The sequence below is a fragment of the Microtus ochrogaster genome, chromosome 8, assembly GCF_000317375.1.
Source record: "Microtus ochrogaster isolate Prairie Vole_2 chromosome 8, MicOch1.0, whole genome shotgun sequence".
NCBI classification, from domain to species: domain Eukaryota; kingdom Metazoa; phylum Chordata; class Mammalia; order Rodentia; family Cricetidae; genus Microtus; species Microtus ochrogaster.
Window position 1 is genome coordinate 27199772 of NC_022015.1, and position 22312 is coordinate 27222083.

A 22312-nucleotide genomic window follows, 5' to 3' on the forward strand; every position below is an offset into this window, starting at 1 on the left:
AGAGAAGAGAAGAGAAGAGAAGAGAAGAGAAGAGAAGAGAAGAGAAGAGCAGAAACTTCAAAAATGCCTGGGTCATAGTCACAGAGATGTTGTCATTGAAGATTTATGAAACTGTACTCTCGGATAAGTGTATTGCTCCTTATAAATAATACTCTTCAGCTAATACACGCCAGCTCTGCTCTGTGCAGAGGCGGTTAGCACCACCTACCCCAGCTGAAACAGCACACTCCGTATCCTTTCTCAGTGGACCCAGCAGCCACTCTAGGTCAGACTTATCAACTGCTTGCAGACAGGTGTTTCTGGGAGATTTCATTTTAGAAGGGTTTTGCAAATCTGTATTTCTTGATGCAATTTTACACTGAGCAAATTTCACTGAACTCTGTTCCTATCAAAGATCCTTTGAAACATTTAAGAGTTTAGTGTGCATATTATTTCTGGCTACAGATAAGACAAAAAGAAAAGGAATGAAACTAACAAGGAAAGATTTCCCAAGAGCAATCTCGGAAATGGGCGCCACTATGCTTTTACATTATACTGCAAATTAGCTCACCTACAAGTAAATGTTGGTGAAGAGATGAGAGCCAGGTACTACTGTCAGGGCTCTTCATCCTTTGAGTGACCCCATAATGCGGGAATTGCCATCTATATTGTATAGGTGGGGAAGCAGGTGATTACGGAGCTCATTCAAGATTGTCAATCTCTTCTACAAAATGGATGGGACACAGTCCAGGGTGCCTGAGATCTTGTGTTCTCATGATGCTCCTTGGGAATGACCTTGATTCAGAGTGAAAGCTGTGGACCTGCTTCTCCATCAGCTTGCTCTCTCTTGGCTGTGGGGATTTACTGGGGGCAGATGCCTGATCAGTCTGAACGTGTCTATTTCATGGTCGGTGTGAAAGCTACCACATGAGAGATATGGGCACAGTAGAGACAAACCCCCAGGGGAAAGAAGACATAGGCTCCCCCTGCTACGGTCCTAAGATGACTTGGTCTTCGCCCTTCTGACTTGACTATTCAACTCATCCTGGGCCCCTGTGAGCTTTGTATTTTATTCATTAAATCCATTTTTCCAAAAGTTAATTTGGATTGGCTTATCTGATCGTGGTGGGTTGTGGTGGAATATTAAAGATGTGTTACATTCGTTTGTGCTGTGGAATATTTGTTTAATGATGCAAAGATGTATTGCATTCTGTTATGTTGCGTTTGTTTAACTCTGTGAGGCTGTGTTACTTTGCCTGCCTAAAACACTACATTGATCTAATAAAGAGCTGAACGGTCAATAGGTAGGCAAGAGATGGGTAGACAGGGCTGCCAGGCAGAGAGAATAAATAGGAGAAGAAAACATAGGCTCAAAAAGAAAGAAGAGGAGGAGGAGTGAGAAAAGGAAGAGAGGAGGATGCCAGGGGCCAGCCACCCAGCCACCCAGCCACCCAGCCACCCAGCCACCCAGCCACCCAGCCACAGAGTAAGGAGAAAGAAATACATATAAAATAAAGGTAAAAAGCCTAGAGGCAAAATATAGTTAAAGAGAAACCAGATTAAAGTTAGAAAAGCTGGCTAAGGTTGGGCATTCATAAGTAAGAATAAATTTCTGTGTATTTATTTGGGAGCTGGGTGGTGGACCCCCAAAGTAAAAACAAAACAAAACAAAACAAGAACAATAACAAACCAACAACACAGTGGGTTGGAGAAATTGCACTAAGACAAGAAATGTATAATATGCTCCTCAGTAACATAAACAGGAGATGTGTGTGCACTCTGGATATGCACTGTGTACCAGAATGTATAATCAATGAATGTTTGTGAATTCTCATGCACGCTCATGTTCAAGTGTGCATGCATGCATGTGTGTGTATGCACGTATAGAAGGATTTGGAGAGCCTGTGTCTCTGTCGTGCCTGTGTTTTTCTGAACAGATTCCCAGCCTCCCTCTGCCCTCTATGCACGTCCCTCTCTGCCCTCTGACTAGCTGCTAGTGACATTGCCAGTGTTCTTCCCTGTTCTTGGTCCTGCTTTTCCAGCATTATGATTGACATTTACATTTGTAACAGGAGGTGCTAATTTACCCTGACAAAGCAAAACTACAGCTGTCTAACCAGAGAGGGCAGGCGTAGCTTGTCTCCACCACAACCCGTTTAGACTCACTGCTGAGCATAGTGAGTAGAGTAGAGCCAAGGCCCAGGCTGGACGGATTTCTCACCTGATTCTCTTCGCAGTGAGGGAAGAGTGGGAATGTTTGTGCAGGGTCTTTCTTCTGAAGAATTCCAAGGATTTGAGGGAGAATTGGTGAGAGAGCAGGAACCCCAGTTGGAGAGTGTGCTTGACCAGCACAAGTGTGTTGGGAAGAGAGGAAAGGCAGCTGGATTCTCTAGTCATCTTTAGATATATCCTCTATTAGGAAAGTCAGGCCATGGCTGTTAGATGGATTCCCAGCAATGTAACTTATAAACCATCTGACCACACTGTTACTCCTAGATACACTGAGGATCCCTGATGGCCCCTAAGCCAGTGATTCTCAACCTTATAACGCTGTGAGCCCTTAATACAGTTCCTCGTATTATGATGACCCCCCCAACCATAAAATTACTGTGCTGATACCTCATAACTGTAATTTTGCTACTGTTATAAATCATAATGTGAAAATCTGATGTACGGGATCTCTGACATATGACACACAAAGGGGCCATGACCGATAGGCTGACATCTTCTGTTCTCAGGCCCTAAGGCTTTTGCCGGACTCCACCACCAGGTGATGCAGGCTGCCAGACTTCTCCCTTCTTAGGGCCAAGCCCTTCCTCTGCCGTCTCACGGGCTGGACTTCTCCGCAGCCACAAGCTAACCACTATCTCATTAGCTAGCATTAAGCATGGACACGGTGCGCAGCTACTGTGAGTGGCTCTGGAAAATGCGTCAAACACATCTTCATGCTTTGAAGAAGTTCCCCACACTTAGGGTATGAAAAACAAATTCAATGTACCCTGAGGACTGACTCAGAGCAAGCTCTAGAAGGAAACATAAAGGCTACCTTGCAGCTTCACAGTGGCAGCGTCCCGGTCAGAGAAGGGCGATGCAATTCTGAAGGTGGCAACTGTGTGGTCACCATCTGCTGGCAGCTTGGAGGGGGCAAAAGGAGACAGACATCAGCTTCCTGACTGTGGTAGAAAGAAACAGTGTGTGCCCAGTTACTGAGGCAGCTCCTTGACCTGGGCACTCTGCAGTGGCACTATAGCCAGGAGCGGCTCTGGGAATGAGCCTATAAAGTGCTCCAACGGCCTCCAGCAACAGCCTCTAATAAAACCCCTGAACCAACAGCACCGGACCCTTCACTCTGAAACTGAGAACTGTGAGCCAACCATACTTCAGTGTGACCTGTGCTAAGGGCATCCAGAGAGAACACAGCTGTTTCTGCTGCTTCCCCAGGCCTCCCAACAGCATCTGCACATTTGATTTGAAGTGTTCAATGGCCTTCTTTACTCCACTCCCCTGGCCCATCTCTATTTCCTTCAGGTTTCCTGACAATCCACATGAAACTTAAGGCCCCTCATGAAACCCGCACAAAGTTACATAAAGCAAGGCATGTGGATACGCACAACCACATCTGCTGGGGACCATCAGCCATGATCTGGAAGAACAGCAAGCCAAAGCTGGGGCCTCCGGGTCCCATTTAAAATACTGAGGTCAGCCGGGCGATGGTGGCGCACGCCTTTAATCCCAGCACTCGGGAGGCAGAGGCAGGCGGATCTCTGTGAGTTCGAGACCAGCCTGGTCTACAAGAGCTAGTTCCAGGACAGGCTCCAAAGCCACAGAGAAACCCTGTCTCGAAAAACCAAAAAAAAAAATAAAAAATAAATAAATAAATAAATAAATAAATAAAATAAAATAAAATACTGAGGTCGAGAAGTGAAGTTTTTAGGTAATGATGTAACTATGGAAACAGGTGAGAAAATGCCCATCTTCCCATTTGCATCTCTTAGTTTTCTCCTTGTGATTAGACTTCTTTCGTGTTTTCGAAATACCATAAAAATGATGGAATCTGGAAATGCGAGCACTCTCCCGTGCGGGTTCCATCACCTTAAGGATTCAGCTGGAATCCTTGGGACAAAAGAACTCTTTCCCAGGAGAGTGTGCACCACTCATCGAGAGGACAGGAAGAGATGGGTGACGTCACGAGATTACAGAACAAGGCCAGCTCCTCACGAGGGTTCAACATCATTCCACAAGACAGTCTCAGCCTTGATTTGCCATGATTGGCACTTGGGGCTGGCTAAGTCTCAGCTGTGAAGCCCGTCTTGTCTTTTGTTTAGTAATGCCCGTGTCTTTGGGTGCCAGCTGAACCCTCCCCAAGGGACAAAACTACCTCCAGATAATAACGGCTCCTTCCAGGGAGGAATACTAGAGCAGTCCGCTAAGATGAAGTTCAGGACACTTGGGTCTATGTATCTGTGGACATGTTGTCCAAGGTCTCTGGCTTGAGAAAAACTCACAAGAGGTCCACTCAATCTCAAGGTAATTTTCTTTTATCTCTAAAAACATTCCAAGAGAGAAATGATTATGAATTCTAACACAGGGCTCAAAAGCCTCCCGTCCTCAAACTTCATCAGTTTCTACCTGCGATTTTATATTGGAAACAGATTCTCAGTTGTCGAAAAGATCCTTATCCAATGTAATATCTCAGGTTTAAAAGTTCTGGATTTATATTCTTAAATTGCATTCTGTTTCATATTTATGAGGGCAATTGTTATCATCTCTGTTCAAATTATCATCCCAACGTTCTCTGCTCAGACTGAAGCTCAGTGTGGTAGGCAGCTTCTCTGATCATTTGAATGGAGCCATGCCCTGACAGAGCCTGGGATGGTGGGGGCCGCCCTCCAAAGCCAGTTATGCCTCTCAGTTCACTGAGACTGGCTGAAGTTTCTCTGTTCAGCTTGGCCAGCACTTGCAGTGCTGAAGGGCCAAGAGGAATGTTTTCTCAGGACAAGAGTCCAAGGTGCCCAGTTTCCTCGTCCAAAAAGTCTCACTGAAATGACAAGCAGAGCTGCATTTAAATCAGTTCTGTTCTCCAGGAGTTAAAACAATCAATGGCCAGTGTGCTGATCTTGCAAACTGCCCCACCTGTCCAGGGAGCATCTCCACATGGATTGGGAACCAGACAGAAAAGGAAAGTCATGTGCAGGTTATAGATACACCTAATAGCACATAGAAAAAAAACAAGCAATGCTAGTCTGGATGTCCCCATCTAGGGCACACATCCATCGTGGGCACTGTCACATTTTATCCCTCTCCCATGGTGTTTAACAGCACAAGTGACAGACATCCCAGCAACTCGGGCAAGAATGTTGAGGGCAGAGACCAGGATACCCTTTGAATCCTTGAAGGTAGGATTTGGTCCTGGAACAAAATTGGAAAGGGTGTGTGTGTGTGTGTGGGGGGGGGGTTGGAAGAAAGGAGAAGGCAACAAAAAGAGAGGAGAGGAAAGGAGAAATGCCGCATCAGGTGCAATACGTATGAGCCAAGTACAAAGAACAGAGGGCATCTCATTTGACTAATGCAAGAAGTTGATAAAATGCAGACAGAACAACAGAGCAATCTATCCCTAGAACAGCATGCTTGCAGCGCCAGCCTTGGGCACTTGTGCCGTAAGCTATTGTCTGCTCCTGGAGGGTCAGCTGATCACAATCTCAGCTGCAGCAGCATGACCCAGGAGCTAGACAGAAATGTAAGTTCTCTTGTGATCCTCCCTTGTCCAGACCTCCACATCAGACATCCTCTCGTGGGTTCTGAACCCAGTGATTCTGATGTTTGCTAAAGTTTAAGGCACATCCACCCCCAATGGAGCCACTGATCACCAAGCAGAGAAGTACAGTGTCATCAGAGCCCAGGCAACTATTTTTTCAGATATGCAAAATATGACTGGCTAATTCAGTTTCAGGGATTTCATGCCATGTCCTAATTCCACAACTTTAAAGGTCTCTGCTGCATTTTTATTATACAGTCTTCATTATTCTAGGAGTGGCTGTGCCAGGATGTTTACATCATCGAAACATCCATCACCGAGCAAGTGATGATGAAACCTATGGCAGCGGGGTGGGAAGATGACTCAGTATGTAAGGTGCTTGCTGAGCAAGCACGAACACCCAAGTTCAGAACCCCAGCACCTACAAAAAGCCAGGAGCAACTTCATGTCTTTAACTCCATCGGTGAGGGGCAAAGACAGGAGTATCCTGAGAGGTTTGCTGGTGAACAAGTCTAGCTGAAATGGTTAGCCCAAATTCAATGAGAGACCCTGTCTCAAGAATAGTGGAAGACATCCCAGCATCTACATCTGGCCTCCACACACACAGGAAGGGATGACTACACACAGACATGCACAGACAGACAGACAGACAGACAGACACACACACACACACACAGCAGCAGCAGCAGCAGCAGCAGCGGCGGCAGCAGCAAGTCTGTCTGGGCAGCAAGATGCATAGAAGCTGTCTTAAGGCTTAAGTTATGAAGATTCTATATGCTGATGCTCCCTGAAGCTGCAGCCCATGCCACCTTGGCCTTCGTTAAGAAACAGAATGTCTATGAGACTGAGGCTCTGGCAACCCATGTGAAAGAAATGGTAGGCAGCATAATGCTATTCTGTGAGGCACCAGGAGGTTCGGTGCAGCTCCGAGTGATACCTCTCTTTGCCTCACGCCATTCACACAATAACAGATGAGAGGCTACATCTATAATTGCTGCCCAGCACCTTCAAAATGGCCATTTGCATTCTTTTCTTTCCTGAAGGTCTTAAACTTCTTAGAACCTACCTATAGAATACTTTCTTAATTGGGCCCCCTGATTCCCAGAAGTTCAGAGAGAGGTGTGAGGTGTGGAAGGTCAGGGACTCCGTGGGTGGCTAAATCCCCTGCTAGAAGGAGGCGGGGCAATAGCTGGTGGAAAGTAAAGCAGGGCTTTAATAAGGAAACGGTTCATTTCTGAAATATGTTCTTACCTGACCCATCTCAGAAGGACTGCTCCTCAGTGGACCTCAGGATCCGACCCAGGGGATCAAAGGCCCAGCCAGGCAGGTTCTGAGAGACCTGCATTAAAGGGGACTGCCAACGTAGTTTCTGTTCCAATGTGGAGACAGACAGATAGAGAAGACAGAAGGGCTCCGGACAATGGAACTCATCTATCTGGATAGATACACACAGAGGTGTACGCCATCAAGCCCTAGGTCTTTCCTTAATCAAGTTGACCATGTCAATCAACCATCACAATGATGTAACAGGGTATTCTGCAGACAACTAGTCAATCATTTATAGTATGAATTTTGTGCTTACTATTCCACATTATGGAGTGGGTGAGATAATTCTGTGGGTCTCAGCCATTTCATGAAATCTATGAGACGTAGGAAGTTTTAGCTTTAGTTCCGCACCACAGGATACAATCGAAAAGCCCCCATAAACTTCAGTTCGTAGAACCTCTCCAAAGCCTTGGAGGAAATGAGGTACCTTGGAAACCTAGAGGGCTTTCAGGGGTGCAAGGGGAGGCAAGGGGAGAAGAGGTGCATCCACAGAACCTCTTTCACTCACAGCCCACAGAGAAAGGGGAGCTCAGGTCTGTCAGGACTAAGATTTTTTTTTCAGAAGTATAATTCATTAATTCATTCCTTTTAACAGGAATGGAGCCCAGAGCCATGCACATACTAGACAAGACTTACACACTGAGCTAAACCCCATCTCTCTTCCTTATTTTGAGATAACGTCTTATGTAATTGCCCACACTAGCCTCAGGCTGGGGTCAGAAGTCAGTTCTGCTCTCGGGCTAGTGATGCCAGTCTGGGAGGTTCTGGAAACTCTAGGACTTGAGAAGCAAGCAGAAGACGTGGGTCACTGAGAGCAGGTTCTTAAGGCTATGAATACAGAGAGACAAAGATGCTCCTCCCCTACACAGGCTCCCATCAACATGTGTGCCTCTAGGTACATGGGGCCAAGGGATAGGAACCAAACCCTTTGCGATCATGAGCTTAAATACACCTTCTTCCTCTTAAGTTGTTCTCTTGGATTTTTTGATCAAAGCCTTGTGAGATTAGTGAGTACATGTCCTTTCACCCGGAGATAACTTTTCAGAGATCCCAATGAAGCAGGAAATGGTAGCACCATTGAAGTGGCTGCCTGAAAGCCTCATTAACGTGTCCAGACTCTGGCCTTGTTCTTGACAGTGAAATGGTGGAATTCAGCCTCCTTTGTGAGCCCACCCACTCTCACAGGCATAGCTTGGTAGCAGGAATGCAGAGACCTTGGAAACCCAAGCAGATCCTTAGATTGTCATACCACATTGCAGAAAGCCGGGGGAAGGCGGTCTTTAATTAGTATCCACAAAGCTGACCTCTGCTCCATGGGGCTTGATAGACTGGGTCTTCCCTAGAGATCCAGAATGTGCTTGTGCAGCCTTGGATGGCTGCCACCCCTCCTGACAGTCCCATTTCTTACCTCCCTGCAATTGACAGCATCAGAAAAGAGGATCTAAATGATTTCGTCTACAAGCTTCCTGGCTGCTGTGTGTTAGGCTGCTGAAAGGGTGTTTGCTGCATGGTGGGGATTTAGGGGTACCTCCAGAGGCTCTCACCTAGACTTAGAGTAGGGTGCCCGAAGCAGAATCAGCTTGGGGCAGAAGGAGGCCTGGCTCTTGCCTCTGTGACTGATGTGGGTGCAACTGAGCAAGCTTCAGTTTTCCTGGGGCCCTGTGTCCCATCTTGTGCTTTAGGGATAGGATAGCTGTCTGTATTAGGATATATGAGACTCACTGTTCAAATGAAACTATACAGGTGACCCCTCAAACTACACATAAAAGTGAAAGGGCAAGATTGGAGGAGGGGAGCACCTGGGAGGCTTCAGACTAACATAATCCCCACCCCAGCTCCAAACATACAATTCTCATCATGATCCCTAAACACGGTGCTTCTTACTCTTTATACACAGTGGATGATACCTGCTCAGGATAGGGGTGGAGTAGATGCACTTAACGCTTACCTCACACCACATACAAAATTTAACTTTAAATAGATTATAGACTTGAGCGCAAATGCTGTCAACTGCAAAACTTACACCATGCAATCTAGGGGGAAATCATCACACCGCAGGGAAGGCAGAGATGTGGTTCATCAGAATGCCAAAACCACTAACCACAAAAGGAAAATCTCATTGAATTCTATGAGTGTTTTCCATATCACAAATGACTAGTAAGAAAATAAAGAGCAAGCCCCAAACCGAAAGGAGATGTTTGCCTTACATAGATTAGACAAAAGATGTGTTCATATTATACAAAGATTTCTTGGAACTTAATGAGATGACAAATAACTAGATATTAAGAAATGAGACCATGTTGGACAGCTCTAGGCGACTTCTGAGGGGGTCACAGGGAAATGTCATTAGTCATTGTCCAGAAGGACCCAGACTAACAACGTCTACTAGTAGACAGAATACTACAGTGTCAGTATAGATGAGGGGAAAGAGACAGTCAAACTCTCAGGCATTGCTGTCGGAGGCATAAAGCGAGATGTGGGTGGCTCTGAAAAGCAGCTTGGGAGTTTGTTATAAGGTCAAACATACATTATCACAAAACCTAGCAAATCCACTTCTAGGGACCCACCCCTACCCATCCACCTACTACTTTCCCCCGAATGTAGTGCACATCAGGGATTATCTAAGAAAGCATGTAACTCTGCAAGTCACAATAGTGGTACACCATGTGATGAAATATTACTCTGCAATGAAAATGAATAGCCATATGCCATGGGCAGAAAGAACAGTGTTCCTGAACCTGGAGGGGAGAGATTTTGCAAATGTGCATAAGAGTAGACCTGAGGTCATAGAGGCTGGAGAGGAAGCTAAGAGAAGATTAGAGAAGAAAGGACTGACCAAGAGGCTGGGGAGGACCTTGCTAACTGGCTCTGATCTTTTCTAAGGAAGAAGGAAATGACGGCTGCCCTACCTGGATCAGATTTGCATTTATAGGAGACAGTCAGACACTGGGGAGGTGATGAGCTGGAAGGAAGCAAGAGTGGAGTCTGGCAGACGTGGGAGACAAGAAGATGGCAGCTGGGGCAGGATGGGGCTGCTGGGAGGGGTATGATTGGGATTGCTGGGAAAGAACCAGAGTATCTGAAAAAAATCTCAATGTCTGTGAGATGCATGGGTGCTCAGGAAGGTCCTCTTCAAGTCTTCACCAGGGACTCTGTCACCTGCCACCCAGATAACCCCTGAGGCTCCTCGCCATGTCTGATCATCTCTGACCAGTGTCATCTGATTCGTCGCTACTGCCATTGAAGCAACAAGAAGAACACTGGGACGTGGGGCCCCCCACTGAGCTGGCTCAACAAAAATCTCATTCTTGAAGGAGAGTTAGAGAGATGTAGGCAGACAAGGTAAGTGATGTTGGCTCTCTGAGTTGATGCCGGGGGCATCTTGTTCTCAAAAGGCATTGTGAGGAGAAACAGCAAGCAGGAGAGCTTTTCCTTTCCCTCTCTCTGAGGACTGTTCTCTCTACCTTTCTCAGACACCCAATTCTTTGTCTGTGCCAGAAAATGAGCTCAACAATGACAACACCCAGTTACAACTCCCCAGCCAAGAACCCACCCAGCCATGTTTCTCTACCCTTCTGGTCCAGGTATCATGAAGAACCTAGTCAGATGACTCATGGGTACTCAGATACTCTGTTTCCATGCCCCCCCCTCTCTCTCTCTTTCTCTCTCTCTCTCTCTCTCTCTCTCTCTCTCTCACACACACACACACACACTACTATTCCAGTAAGCATATCAACAAAAATGAAGGGCAACAGCTGTTAGTATTGATAGTCAACTTGACAGATCTAGAATCATCTAGAATGCAAACTTCTGGGCATGCTTGTGAGGGAAGACTTACCTTGAATTTTGGGGGCACCATCTCATGAACTGGGGTCCTGGACGGAATAAAAAGGAACAACAAACTAGATGCCAGCATCCACCTCTCTCTGCTTCGTGATTATGGATGCTATGTCGACAGCTGTCTCTTGCTCCTGCCACCATAAATGGACTATACCCAGAATGAACCACTCCTTCCTTAAATTGCCTTTGTCACGTGTTAAGTCGCAGCTACACGTGTAGTAACTAATGCAGGTGGGTGGGATAACACAACTTCTGCTTTTTGTAAACAGTCCTTCCCACCCCCACCCCCACCGAAGATCTCAGCCCATCATCCTTGTGATCCTGGTCCACAATGAGCAGTCAGTGGCAGAGATGCTCCCATCCACATGCTGCTAGGTTCTCATTACAGCCACCCTTTCTCAGCAGCTTTAGTCTCAAATGATAGTACCTTGGGTCCTCCTGTCAGTGTGTGGCAAACAGGTCCGTAATTACATCCGCTGTGCTGTTCTTGGAAGAGGGACAGAAAGAACAAATATCCCCCAACAAGATCTCCCTCCCTCTCTCCCTTCTCTCCTCCCTCTCCCCCCCCCCACTCGTGTATGTGTATATATCCAACAGTCTAGCCACATGGAAACGAATATCTTTGAACGTCAAATCCACTGAAAGTGGGTATTTAGAACAAAATCCATCTTGTCTTCCAGCCACGCCACGAAACAAACTGTTGTTTAAACATCCATCACACTAACCGGGTGTTACGCCCTCTGCCCGCTCTCTCCTTGTACCTCACACACTCCGTGTCATCTCCCCCCAGCCCTGTAATTAGGTCACTGTGTGCACACTGCTTTGCTTGTGCTTGTCATATGAGCTGGGCTTTCTGAGGGAGGTGTGAATTAACTCGTAGATGTGCTAACTCGGCAGTGGCATGTCTAAGCGTATTTAAACAGGATGCCAAAATGGAGTGAAATGTTTTGAGTTTTCTGGGATGTGACCCTGTCCTTGGCATAGTTTGGGGAAGAGGAAGTAATCACTGGAGTTGTCAAACCTACCCTCCCTCTGTCCGTCCTTCCCTCCATCCCTTCATCCCTTGTCCCTTCCTTCTTCCTTCCTTCACCCTTTTCCTCCATTCCTCAATTTATTTCCTCTCTCTTTCCCATTAATCTCCTGGTTCTTGGCATCTTCCAGCCATCTTGGCCCTATCTCCCAAGCTAACTGTCATACATTCAAGCTGGCTAACTTCTTATTGGTATTATTGCTAACAATGACTTAGAAACTTGAGACATGTCTTTTTAAAAACTTCTTGTGTATATGTGGGGAAAGGGTGCAAGCATGTGTGGTGTGCATGCATGCATGGGAACATGGGTGTGGTCAGACGATAGACTCAGGTATTATCCTCAGCAATACTGCTGCCTCCTTTTAGACAAGGTCTTTTATTGAAACTGAAACAACACTGGTTGGTAGCCTGGAGCCCCAGGGACTCACTTGCCTCCACTTACCCAATGCTCGGCTTATGAGTGTGGGCTGCCACACCTGGTCTTTTCATGTGGGCTCCGGGGATAGAACTCAGGTCTTCTACTCATGTAGCACGTACTTTACCCATAAGAGCCATCTCCCCAGCCCAGTAACTTGAAGACACTTCTTCTACTGTGGACCCTGAGCTTCCTTAATCCTGCCTGCAATTTCTTGCAATCTGGGATCTTTCTGTGGAGGAAAGGGTGGTGTCCTGTGTAGGAAGTTGATCGCTTCATGCTCCTCAGAGACAGCCATGCAAGCCCCATTTGGTGCTATGCAGAGCTGGAAATGTCTGTTGAATAGACCATCATAGACCACTGTGGGGACAAACAAGGTGCAGGGGGGCCGCAGGCACTCCTCTGATATGTAAGTGTGGCAGGCCTCCATCTGCTGGTCCCTAAGCTTTCCCGGCTGGCTTCCAAGTGCTTCAGCAGTAGCTGCACAGACAATTAGGTGGATTAGACTGACTGGTAATGGGGGATTTGGACACTAATCCCCTTCCGGTTGTTAATATTAATTAAAGTGCTCTTCTCTCTCCTTATGTAACAAATACTAACTATTTCACTAGCTGGAAAAAGAGAAAATGTCACATGGCAAGGAAGTATCTGGCTCTTTTTCCCCTCTGTTGAAGGCTCTATGCATTTGCCATCCTTCCTGGAATGCAAACTTTGTGCTCCATGGAGACACTGGGAAGAGGAAGGAGGAATGTAAGCAGTCAGACTTTTTAAATTCTAAACACAAGTGCCTGTCTTTCCCCACAAGAATTTTACTCTGGCCACTGCAGGCGAGTGATCTGGATTAAGACCGGTGGGGCTCAGTGGTGTGAGCAGTCTCCCGTGCGGGGCCTGTGAGTGTGCAGCATGCATGTGAGCATGTGCGTGCAGGGTGTGACTTTCCTCAGGTCCACGATGGTCTAGAGCATCCAGCTGACAGATTCATGGGGAGCACAGCACATGGGGAGCTGTGCGAGTTTCTACTGCTCTAAGAGAGGCTGGGCAACAGGTCAAGAACCTTCTTTCCTCTAAGAGCCGGGAAGGGAAGCAAAGCTACTCATGAGGGGCATTTGCTGCCCATGTGACAACACCCATGGAATGTGTCTGAACCCAGCTATGTGCCAGAATCAGGATACAGCAGAGATGCCCCCCCCCCCCCCCCGCCGCAGACCATTTCTGTTAAGTCCATCAAGCTCTGGGGAAAAGCAACACCTGGCTTCCTTTCCGCTCAGACCAGAGGATTTACAAAACACTGGAGGCTCAAATGCATTACAAGACTCCATGTGTGTGTATCCATTGTATGTGCATGTGTGTTTGTCTCATCAGGCAGAATATATTTATGGATGGATGGATGGATATGTAGGTGTTAGTGTGTATGTGTGTGTTTCTCTAGGTATGTGTATGTCACATGCATATGTACAAATATGTATATGCATGTCTGTGTAGCATGTACATGCACATGTGTGCTCCTAAGTATGGGTGCCTGTCAGCATATGTGTGCATTTTTGTGAATATGTGTGTTTCCTCAGGTATATACATCTATACAAATGTGCACATATGTGTGGAAGAGCTATGCATACATATATGGACAGTTACTTGTGTGTTCACTTGCACATGCATTATGCTTTAGCATATATGTGTTTGCTAAAACATATGTGTTTATTTGTGCATACATATGTGCATTTTCAGTCATATATAAATTTGCACATCATGTATCCATAGATGCACATGTGTATGTCTTCAGCAGATTTGCATATTTGCATCCACATGTGTGTCTCCTTAGTATGTACATGCATACAAATATATGTGTTTCTATACAAGTGTATATACCATGATGGCCAGGAAACAGAGAGTGCCGATGCTGTTTCTTTTTTCTCCCCTTTTATACTTTCCAACTGTTGACCTTATGATAGTGCTACCCATACCAGGGCAAGGCTTCCACTCTTAGTTAACTCTCTACAAACACCCAATGAATTGCTTATCTCCTAAGCATGCCCAGTCCAATCAGCTGCCCAGTGTTGACAGCTGAAGGTAACACTCTACAAAGGGGCACACACATCAGTACGTTCAGTCCAAGGTTGGGGGAAGCCAGAACAGGGTTCCTAGACTCTGACACTCTCTTCTCCCAAGCACTATGCAAGCCCAGGTTTCTCCTTTGAGAGACACAAACCCTGGACTTGTGTGATGCTATGGCCCGAAGCCCTGTAGGACACAAAATGAGATGCTGTTACCTCCAGGGCAGCTATGGAGGACAGAGGATAGATGTCCCTTGGTTATCTGCCAGACCCTGGGTAGGAAGAATCTGTATAGTGGTCCAGTGAGCACATAAAGGGGACGATAAGAGATGGTTGAAGCTATGAAGAAGGATGGTGTTTTAGTTACTTTTCTATTGTGAAGAGAAATGACAACCAATACAACTTATAGAAGAAAGAGTCTATAGGGAGCCCACAGCTCCAGGAGGTTAGGGTCCATGACCATCACAGCAGGGAGTATAGCAGCAGTGGGGCAACTGGAACAGCAGCTGAAAGTTCATAGCTCATGCACAAGCACATGGCAGAGAGCTAGCTCACTGGGAATGGTGTAGGATTTTGAAACCTCAAAGCCCAGCCCAAGTGATGCACCTCCTCCAACAAGGCCACACCCCTAACCCTTCCCAAACAGTTCCACCAACTGGGGGCCAAGTATTCAAACATATGGACCTATTGGGGGCCATTCTCATTAAAACTACCATAGGTAGCTTTCAAGGTTTCCTCTTAGGACATATGCACTTAGAGAGAGAGTCTCCTGGGCCTACCATCAGGGAACGGCATTGCTTCCTCTCATAGTCACCTAGACTTGGGGAATCACCAGAGCATAAGATCAAGAAGCCATTAAACCCAAGAGTAGAGGAATATCCAGTAGCTTCTAAAGGTGGCTTCCTATGAAACAGAGCTCCAAAAGGATATGGATTAAACACCTCAAAGTAACTAAAACACACACAAAGCCAAAGTAACTATCCCACTAAAAGGATGAATAAATGAATTAATTCGAATGCAGCTTAAGGAAAGGAAAGGATTTCTCAAGATATCAGTAAGTTTGGAAGCTGTCCCTATGAATTGAAAGGAGGATCATCGTCGAGACCAACTTTAGTGACCTTACAGTCACAAGAAAGACTAGCATGTCCCATTGCACCCCAGGGACTCAGGTGTTCACCTGCAATCCATGACACAGTGGCCAAGAAATCAGTGTGTCAGTGTGTGACTGGATTGAGATTCCTAAGAAAAAGAATGATTATGTCATCCAGAATACAAAATGATATTAATAGGATGAATAACGTCACCCTTGTAGGCTATTACCAGTAGGATAAATGATCTGCTTTTATGTGCTCGTGGGAGAAAACAATTGCAGCCCCTTACGGCTGTTCCCACTGCTGCTGGGTGTGATATGCATTGCTTGTGACATGTTGTGACTGACTGCTTTAACTGTCCCCCCAAAAGCTCCTGCATCCTATAAGCATTCAGAGTAAACCTAACACAGACCCTACCAGGACTTAGAGTTTGGACTTCCTGGAGGCATGTGTTGTCAATGTCTGGGTCTGCTTTAGCATGGTTGGGACAGTGACAGAGGAATACACTGGGATGCAGGGAGCAGAGGAGACCTGCCCGTGAGAGGAACCCTGTACAGTCTGAGGGTGGTATCCCAGGTCTGCCTCTTGGAAGTGTGGTAGCTTTCCCAACCATCTTCAAAGCCATTTCTTACCTTCTTCTAACTCCCCTAAAGGCCTTGGCAAGGGGTTGTAACTCCTCCCTCAAATGTTCTAAGCATAGTCTTGAACCCCTTTTCATTTCTGTTTTACTTTGTTTGAGACAGACTTTCATGTATACCTGGCTAGTCTCAAACTTGCTTTGTAGCCAAGGAGGTCCTTGAACTTTGGGTCTTCCTGTGGGTTTACCTCCACAGTCTTAGGATTACAGATAGGTGTGCACCACCATGTCCATTTATGCAGTGCTGGGGACTGAACCGAGGACTTGTGCATGCTAGGCAAACACTCTTCCCACTGAACCACATCCCGGTGCCTCTTTTTCACTCCAGCGATCAGGCTTCACTATCGCAAACTCTTTCTGTTCTGCTCCGCCTTTTGTTGTAAGTCCCACTTTTAAGTTGTTTTCCCACGTCTCTTACCGTATCCGGCATATGGCGTCATAATGCTCTTAGACTTCCTGGGACCCCTTCCCCCAGGTGTCCTAGCTCATGACTCTTCTTTTTTTCAAGACAGGGTTTCTCTGTAGCTTTGGAGCCTGTCCCGGAACTAGCTCTTGTAGACCAGGCTGGCCTCGAACTCACAGAGATCTGCCTGCCTCTGCCTCACGAGTGCTGAGATTAAAGGTGTGTGTCACCACCACCCGGCTCCAGTTCATCACTCTTAAAGCCTTTTACACAAAGTCCCAGAAGGTGATCCACTTCTGCCAGGGTTCTTTGCAACCCAGCAATGAAAATGGCCTTTCTTCCCTTTCCAATTCCTTGACCCTCACTTCCTTCTTAGACCTCTGAATTGTCTTCCTATCCATACTTCCCAAATCATGTTCGCAGCATTTTCAGCAGGCATTCCAAGCTTTTCTTGGCTTCTTTGGCATCCTCATCAGACTCCCCCTCAATTCATCATTCATGTTGTTTAGGCTTTTCTAGACTGTTCCTCCAAGTTCTCCCAGCTCTCTCTATATAACCCAGATGCAGAACCACATACATCCATATCCCTGGGTGTTGCTTATAACAACAACTCCACTTCCCTGTCCCAAATTTCTGTCTTTCTCTAGCTCAAAATTGTTATTGCAGAATATAACTGACTGGATAATTTATAGGAAGAAAAAAAGGAAGGAAGAGAAGAAAAGAAAAAAAAGAAGAAATTTGTCCTGGGAAATTGATTCAGTGGGCAAAATGTTCACCATGCAAGCATGAGGACCTGGGTTTGATTCCTAGAACCCACAATTTAAAAGCATGGCATGATGGCATGTTCCTGTAATCTCAGCAGTGAGGCGGTATTGACAGATGTGTCCCCAGAGTTCACTGGCCAGCCAATCTAGCTGAGTCAGCAAGTTCCAAGTTCGGTGAAATTCCCCGTCTCAAAAACGTAAGAAATTGAGGAAGGCACCTGACACAGACCCTCAACTGCCACATGTGCATACACACACACACACACACACACACACACACACACACACACATGCACATGCTCACAAAAATATATTTCTCATGGTAATGGAGACTGCACAAGTAGCTTTATCCAGCCCACAGATCGCCCACGCTGCATCTGCCCGTGGAGGAGAGAGGAAGGGCAGTGAAGCACAGGGCACAAGAGAAGGTGGGGTAACCTCATTGTCCCCATGGACTCCTACAGTAACCAACCCAATCCCTCACAGCAATGCTGAGTCATTCATGAAGACCCCATTTCTCAGCCTTATGGTACTGAGCAATACATTTCTGACCCATTGGTGTTGTGGGATACATGGGGTCTGTAGCAACCACAACCCTTAAATTCCACATGATGTTAATTGCTCAGTGTTACGAAGATGTTCTTTGCACTGAGGGGTCTATAGTCACGGTGGGTATGGCTGAAGCACCAAAGTCCATAGTGGCCTCTGTAGTCTTCAGCATCATATTTCCACAGGGCAAAACAAATTCTAAATGTCAGTGCGACCCACCAACATTCCCGATGAAGCAAGGAAAATGCTCCCTGCGATGGCACAGGTGTCCTGGAGTGTCTATCACGTCACCACTCCACGTGAAGAACGAGGATGCTTCCTTCGCTACAGCACATGGATGTCTTTATGAAAATCCCCAGCACAGCTGTTGGTGGTTGCAGCCGCAAACCTGACTTGCCACTGTTTCCACGAAACATAGTTAAGGCATCATTTTAACTTGAAAGAAAGGCTGACAAACCATGATTTCTCAGATGTTTTTTTTTTTCTTTCAAAAACCAAGTGAGCATATCATTTTAAAGAAAACAGCTGAGAACCCCAGTTGGCAACACTCGAATCTGAACTTTCAAGTCAACTTTGAATTTTGAAAGCTTGCTTAAGCTGCATCAAGTCTGACAGATTCTCAATAATTAGAAGCTGTTTTGGATGAGTCTACTGCTATTAATGGATTCAGTTTTGTTTTGTAAAAATAAAATGTACCACCATGTTGGAGATCCATGTTACCGTTATGTGTTCTGATTCACCAGTGCAGGACATCGAACAATCATACTTGGACCCACGCATAGAAGATGCATTCAGAGTGTGTGCTCTACCAGTGGACTTTAAGCTGACAAAGTGAGAAAGATTTGTCATCATGCATCCTTAGTCATCAAATGCCATTTGTCATGTCATGGGGAGTCACAGAAGACAGCTGCAACACTGGGGGGTTCCACTCGGAGGCAGCACAGAGACAGGAAGTGGGGTGGTGGTCAGGGGCCACAATGGGGACTGTGGGGTGTTTTATGGAGAAAATGTTAGTTTTGCAAGGTGAAAAGGGGCCCAGAAATGGGTGGTTATGATAATTTCCCAACACCATGCATGGTCTTCACGTCTGCTCCTCACTCAAAACTTCTTAAGGTGCTAAGTTTATCTTGAGTTTATTTTAACGTGCATACACACACACACACACACACACACACACACACACACACACACACTTCCAAAAAGAGAACACCTCTTGCCAAGTTTGGGGTGTAGCATGAAAAGAGAACTCCCACTGCTATCTGGAAAATCTCTCACACTATGCCCCCACAGCTACAGCTACATTCTAGGAAGGCATCTGGTTTTCTTCATCTAAATCAGTCCAGACATCAGATTGCAGCAGACGCATGCAGAAGCATAAACGAGGGACTGGGGAAATGTTCAGTCGATAAAATGCTTGGCGCACAAGCTAAAGGACCAGAGTTCAGATCCCTAGACCCTCTGGGTACCTCTGCATGCAATTATAAAAACATTTTAATAATTAAAAAACCCTATTTTTTAAGACAAAAATTGTAAAAACATATGTTTTTTTAAGACAAAGATTATAAGAAGTCTGGCATCATTTCATGTTCCCACATAGTCTTAAATGTCTGGGTGAGGACAGTCATGGCTCTGGAGCTCACTGACAACCAGCTTAGATAAACCGATGGAGGTCGCAATGCAGCCAGGGACCCAGTCTCGAAAGATACGGTGGAGAGCTAAGGATGCATCAACCTCAGCCTCAACATGGGTCTTCACACATGCATGCACACATATCCATAAACATGTGCATACACTGCACACACAGAAACCTAAAAAACATAATAAGCAAAGGAAAGGAAAACAGAAGCCGCTGTGAGAATCTGGTTGTTTTCTGCTGACATTGACCCTTAAAGACTATGTGAGAACACAAAACCATGCCGGGCTTCTTACAATCTTTTGTCTTCAAAAACATAGCGTTTTTTAAAACCACAATGATTTTGTGCCATCACAAATAGACTTATCTTCACTTATTAAAGGTAGTAAGACGTGTCTATACTTTAAGTAAACTGAGAAATTTGTATTTTAATTGTCCTTGGTTTTAATTTCTGGTTCAGTAAAGTGGACAGATACAGACCACCTGTCACATGTGGTACTATACCTGGTACATAGTGAATGATCCATGATGTCAGCTCTTGTTACTTGCCTAGGATATATTTGTAAGGCACCTCATGGTTGGAGGTGTGCCATGTGCTGGGGAGGCCACCACAAATAAAGTAACACACACCCCGGCTCACAATTTCTCATTTTGCCAGAAGCAGCCAACTCTACCACACAAGAGGCAACGTGTGACCGTATGTGGGTGGCAGGGTGGAATGCACTGAGGCAGTGTCTTAGAGCAAGTGGGTAAGTATGCCTTCAAAAGCCAGCATGTGCTTGAACAGCAGAAGGGGCAGGGGTCAAGCAGGAGGCCACAGAAGATATCCTGGGCAGCCCACAAGGCTTGCCCGGAGCAAAGAGACTGGTTTGTGCCTAGTGAGATGAGGGGCCCAGGAGATGCTGAGAAAGAGTGCTAGGATTTGCATCTAAGTCCTACCCAGTTACAGCAGGATGTGCACCCCCAAGCTCTGACTGCAAAGCCTTCCCATCACAAGGGCTATCTCTGTGGAGCCTTCTTTGGGAACTCTGGGCAGAAGATACCTTCTGGCTGCTGCTCCATGGGTCCTGGAGACAAGTTTCTCTGAAACCTGTCCTTATATTGGTGCCTAGATTCCATACGCTCTACCTGCCTATTCTTCCTTTCTACCTCTCCAAGCCCTCTCCAGCCTTCTTGCTCTCACACAGCCCAGATATGCTGACCCACAGGGAACGCGCTCCTCGGCTCACTTGCCACCAGTTTCCACAGTGTGCACCCAAAGGGAATCCCAGACAGGTTAGAGGAGGGAGAGAGTTGAGATTATTGCTCTTTGATTCTCCCTTGCTGTCCTTCCCTGTCCTTAATTGAGGTCCCACAGGTGCCTCTTCCACTCCTCCCCATCCCCCACTCTCCATGCTCCACCCTTCACAGCCTGTCATCACCCATCACTGTCAGCAGCACCAGAGAGAGTTGGCAGGAGTCCTGCATTCTCTTTCCTGCCCATAGCTTACAAATGGCCTTGTTCTGAAACACACAATAACCCATCTGGAATGTGCTCTTTGTTCTCCCCGTGATTCTCACTGAGGACTCCCTTAGACGTGGAGGCCCTCAGGGAGGACAGCACATCTCCTGTCCTGCTTCTTCTTGCTGTCCTCCAGGGCCAGGGAGTACCCCTGGCACCTAGCAGTCGCTTGCTAAATACTGCATGAATGAATGAAGAATGGATTTCATTGGGATTCTCTCACACACTAAATGAAAGGCTTCAGAACTCTTTAGAATGGGAATTAATTGCCTCCTCTTGTCATTATTTTAGTCCAAAGCTTATAATCAAATCTCCACTCACCCAGAGTTAACAAATGAAATGCAGGCATACAGCAAGGGAGCAATGAAGAACGTTCCCTTAAGGCCCTGAAATTGCTAGCCCCAAATTCTTTTTATTTTATTAAAAAAAACAAAAACAAACTATCTTTTGTTCATTTTACATGCCAATCCCAGTTCCCACTCCCTCCCCTCCTCCCATTTCTTCCACTTTCCCCCACACCCCCATCTACTCCCCAGAGAGGATAAGGCTCATTGCTTTGAGGAAGAACCAAGGCCCTTTCCACTACACCTAGGTCGAGCAAGGTGTCAAAGGGAATGGGTTCCAAAAAGTCAGTACAAGCAGTAGGGATAAATCCTGGTCCTGCTGACAGTGGCCTCAGAGTCTGTCCCAGCCATACAACTGTCACTTGCATTCAGAGGGCCTAGTTTGGTCCTATGCTAGATCCTTCCCTGTCCAGCTGAAGTTGGTGAGCTCACACTAGCTCAGATAAGCTATTTCAGTGAGTGTCCCCACCATGGTCTTGACCTCTTTGCTCATATTCTCACTTTTCCCTCTCTTCAACTGGACTTTGGGAGCTCAGCCCAGTGCTCTGCTGTGGGTCTCTGCCTCTGCTTCCATCAGTTGCTGGATGAAGGTTCTATGGTGACATTTAAGATAGTCATCATTCTGACTACAAGACAAGGCCGGTTTGGGCACCCTCTCCATTATCCCTTAGGGTCTTAGCTGGGGTCATCCTTGTTGATTTCTGGGAATTTCTCTAGTGCCAGGTTTCTTGCTAGTCCCATAATGGCTCCCTCAGTCAAGATATCTCTTTCCTTGCTCTCTGTCTCTGTCCTTCCCACATCTTGAGTATCCCATTCCCTTAAGTTTTCCCCCCTCCTGTTCTCCCCTCCTCCTCTTCTGACCTCCCTTCTCTCCCCATCCCCAGGCTCCCAATTTTCTCAGGAGATCTTGTCTATCTCCCCTCCCCAGGGGAGATCTATGAATGATTCTCTTAGGGTTTTCCTTGTTACTTAGCTTCTCTGGGGGCGTGGACTA

At 46.3% G+C, this 22312-nt stretch overlaps 1 protein-coding gene across 2 annotated transcripts in view; it reads right to left on the reverse strand.

Moving 5' to 3' along the window:
- The window catches only part of C8H10orf90 (chromosome 8 C10orf90 homolog), a 220696-nt gene that overhangs the window by 143083 nt on the left and 55301 nt on the right, over positions 1–22312 (reverse strand). For both annotated transcript variants that reach the window (XM_026781037.1, XM_026781036.1), the window contains exon 2: positions 3026–3113. In XM_026781037.1, coding sequence (XP_026636838.1) covers positions 3026–3113 — 88 coding nt within the window. The remainder of the gene's footprint in view (positions 1–3025; positions 3114–22312) is intronic.